Source organism: Engraulis encrasicolus, chromosome 7, assembly GCF_034702125.1.
Source record: "Engraulis encrasicolus isolate BLACKSEA-1 chromosome 7, IST_EnEncr_1.0, whole genome shotgun sequence".
Taxonomy (NCBI): domain Eukaryota; kingdom Metazoa; phylum Chordata; class Actinopteri; order Clupeiformes; family Engraulidae; genus Engraulis; species Engraulis encrasicolus.
This window is the reverse complement of record NC_085863.1, coordinates 51920954-51923759: the sequence shown is the minus strand read 5'-3', so window position 1 is coordinate 51923759 and position 2806 is coordinate 51920954. Positions and strand designations below refer to the sequence as shown.

The following is a 2806-nucleotide window of genomic DNA, read 5'->3' as shown; positions in this document are numbered from 1 at the left end:
CACACACACACACACACACATTTACGAGTTCCAAGTCAGTCTGAAAGCAGGGGCAGCCTACACACAGCTGCTACTGCTGTGTTGTGCTTTGCTGTGGTGCTGTGGTGCGGTGGTGCGGTGGTGGATGTTTACACTTACGTATCGCGTATTGAGCTTCTTCTCCGGCGGGGACTTGATGAGCCAGCCGGTGCACACCACGTCGTCCGTGCTCACACTCATCTTGGCCGCCCGCTCACCGAGTCCCAGTCCTCCCAGTCCGCGCTGGCTGGCCGCATGTGCCTGCCTGCATGGATGTGTGTGTGTGTGTGTGTTTGTGTGTTTGTGTGTGATGTATGCGAGAGAGTGTGAGTCTCTGGGAGAGAGAGTGTTTGTGGATGTCTGTTAGAGAGAGTATGTGTGAGAGAATATGTGCTAGAGAGAGCTGGTGTGGTGTGTGAGTGAGTGTGTGTGTATATGTACGGACATATGTATTCTGCCTGTATGTGTGTGTGTGTGTGTGTGTGTGCCGGTTGGTTGTGCTCCCCTCTCCGTGCGGCGGATGCTGACTGCCACTGCTGCTTGTCAAGACTGCAAAGCGAACACAGAGGATCCTCTCTTCAATCCCCAGCTGCCTACAAGGAGGAAGTCAAGCCATTGATCACACGAAGAGACTGAGAGAAGAGAGAGAGAGTACTGAGAGGGAGATAGCAGAGGGGGACGGCGCGAGGGAGGGAAAGAGGGAGTCAGGGGGAGGGAGGAAGGGGAAGGGAGGGTGGAGAGTGAGAAGAGAGAGAAGAGAGAGGAAGAGAGAGAGGTGTGCCCTGCTCGTCTGCGTGAGAAGGGTGTGTGTGTGTATGTGTGTGTGTGTGTGTGTGTGTGCGCATGCAGGGGCGTGTGCGTGTGTATCTCTCAGAGTGCAGCCTGCTGCCACAGGAGAGGGGGTGGGGTGTGTGTGTGTGTGTGTGTGTGGGGGGGGGGTGTTCAGAAGAGGAAACTCGTCCCTCCCTGCAATGACACAAATGTGTGCAGCCAGGCGCTTGACCTCCACCCAAACGTGTGTGTGTGTGTGTGTGTGTGTGTGTGTGTGTGTGTGTGTGTGTGTGTGTGTGTGTGTGTGTGTGTGTGTGTGTGTGTGTGTGTGTGTGTGTGTGTGTGTGTTCATGTGTGTGTGTGTGTCTGAGAGTGTGTGTATATAATATACACATGAGTTGTCAAAACTGACAATACTGTAGTATGCTACTGAACAATACAGTACAACACTGTAGAAAAATATTTTTTATCATTTTATTACTAATAGTAAAATCAATTGAGGTAACAGGGGTAGTAGAAACAGACTAAAAAATCTTAAGAATAGAAAAAAGATGTTAAAGATCCTCCTGTTTGGTTATGTTGATTGCTGTGGGATAAAACCTGATAACTTATCGCCATCTTGTGGCCAACCTATTCAGGTTATTTTTTTTGCACTTTGGTTTTATTGACTGTGCGAGATTTACAGGAAGAGAGTGGGAGAGAGATGCGGCAAAGATGGGAAGTGACCCAGTCTGTATTCTGGAACATGGATCCCCATGGGCAGTCCGACCATTCATGGCACTGTGCCTAGCAACCCTTATTATGGATACATTTTTCTAGACTTGCACCTTAGTTTATAATAATAGTAATGTAGTGTAATGAACAAGATAATCATAACAACAAAATGTAGGCTAACAAAACGGAGGAGGATATCAATTTGATTGTTAATCACTGTAATATGCATGTGATGGTCACTGGTCACACAAAGCGCATAGGCCTAGTGTAGTGACATTGTTACTGTGCAGTTATACAGTGTGCTTATTGTAGCCTATAATAAGGTCTAGTCACACATGATGAGGATGATTGGGGAAGGTGGGGCAATGAAAGTGTGAGCTATGCTTGAACACTTTTGTTTAATTTCAATTGTACTTTTTGTGAAATGTATTAATATAATAAAAACGAAATCAAATAATAAATCAAATAAAAAATAACAAATGCCATATGTTCACTGCCTAATTGTCCTGCTCAACTGTCCGTGAAGATTGCCTACCCAGATGCAGTGCAGCATAGCACACTGTTTGCCTTTCATGGGGTTTTCAGGCCCCTTGTGATTTCCTGGAGACAGTGTCCTAACCCTGAAGGCACAACACAAATGGGTCACTGGCTGCCAAGAACTCCATGTAGAATTCCAGGCAGCGTGTAGCCTATTCCCCTGGCATTTTTCACAGTGCTCTTAAAAAAGAAAGAAAAAAAAAGAAAGAAAAAACTAAATTGTGGGTTGCTGTGTGACGCACAGCACTGCACCCATACCAAATGTGGCCTTCATGGGTCACCTCTCAACCCTACCCCATGTCTCTCTCTCTATGTGCTCCTGCCAATATTAGGCCTAGGCCTACTCACTTGCATGCTTCCTCTGTCAACTGCCCAGTCTTCCTCTGTCTCTTTACCTTCTTTGTACCTAAAATGTATAGGATAGACAATGTTTTGCTGCTGCCGAATGAGCTGCCTGAACTTGACATAATTCATTTTAGTAAATACAAATCTTTAGCCTAAAACCTACCATGATTTGTGGAGATCATACAGGATGACATCAGTTGTGTGTGGCTTTATATTGGCCTGTTATGCCGGCAGTAAATTTCACTTGGTGCATCTGTTTCACACAATTAATTTCTTAATTATTCTAAAAAGTTTCTAATCATATTACTGGTAGGCTAATCCCTTTCCACAGATTGCAGACTACCATTTCAGCATCTGTTATCGCGAGAATCCAATGGTCAAATACCGCGAGATGAACAATTTTGTGGAGGGGGCGTGCGCG

The 2806-nt window shown here is 45.9% G+C and overlaps 1 protein-coding gene across 2 annotated transcripts in view; it reads right to left on the bottom strand.

Moving 5' to 3' along the window:
- gab3 (GRB2 associated binding protein 3) overlaps positions 1 to 827 on the bottom strand; it is a 43021-nt gene extending 42194 nt beyond the window's left edge. For both annotated transcript variants that reach the window (XM_063203900.1, XM_063203899.1), the window contains exon 1: positions 139 to 827. In XM_063203900.1, the coding sequence (XP_063059970.1) occupies positions 139 to 219 (81 nt within the window). In that variant the 5' untranslated portion in view covers positions 220 to 827. The remainder of the gene's footprint in view (positions 1 to 138) is intronic.
- Positions 828 to 2806: the final 1979 nt, after the last annotated feature.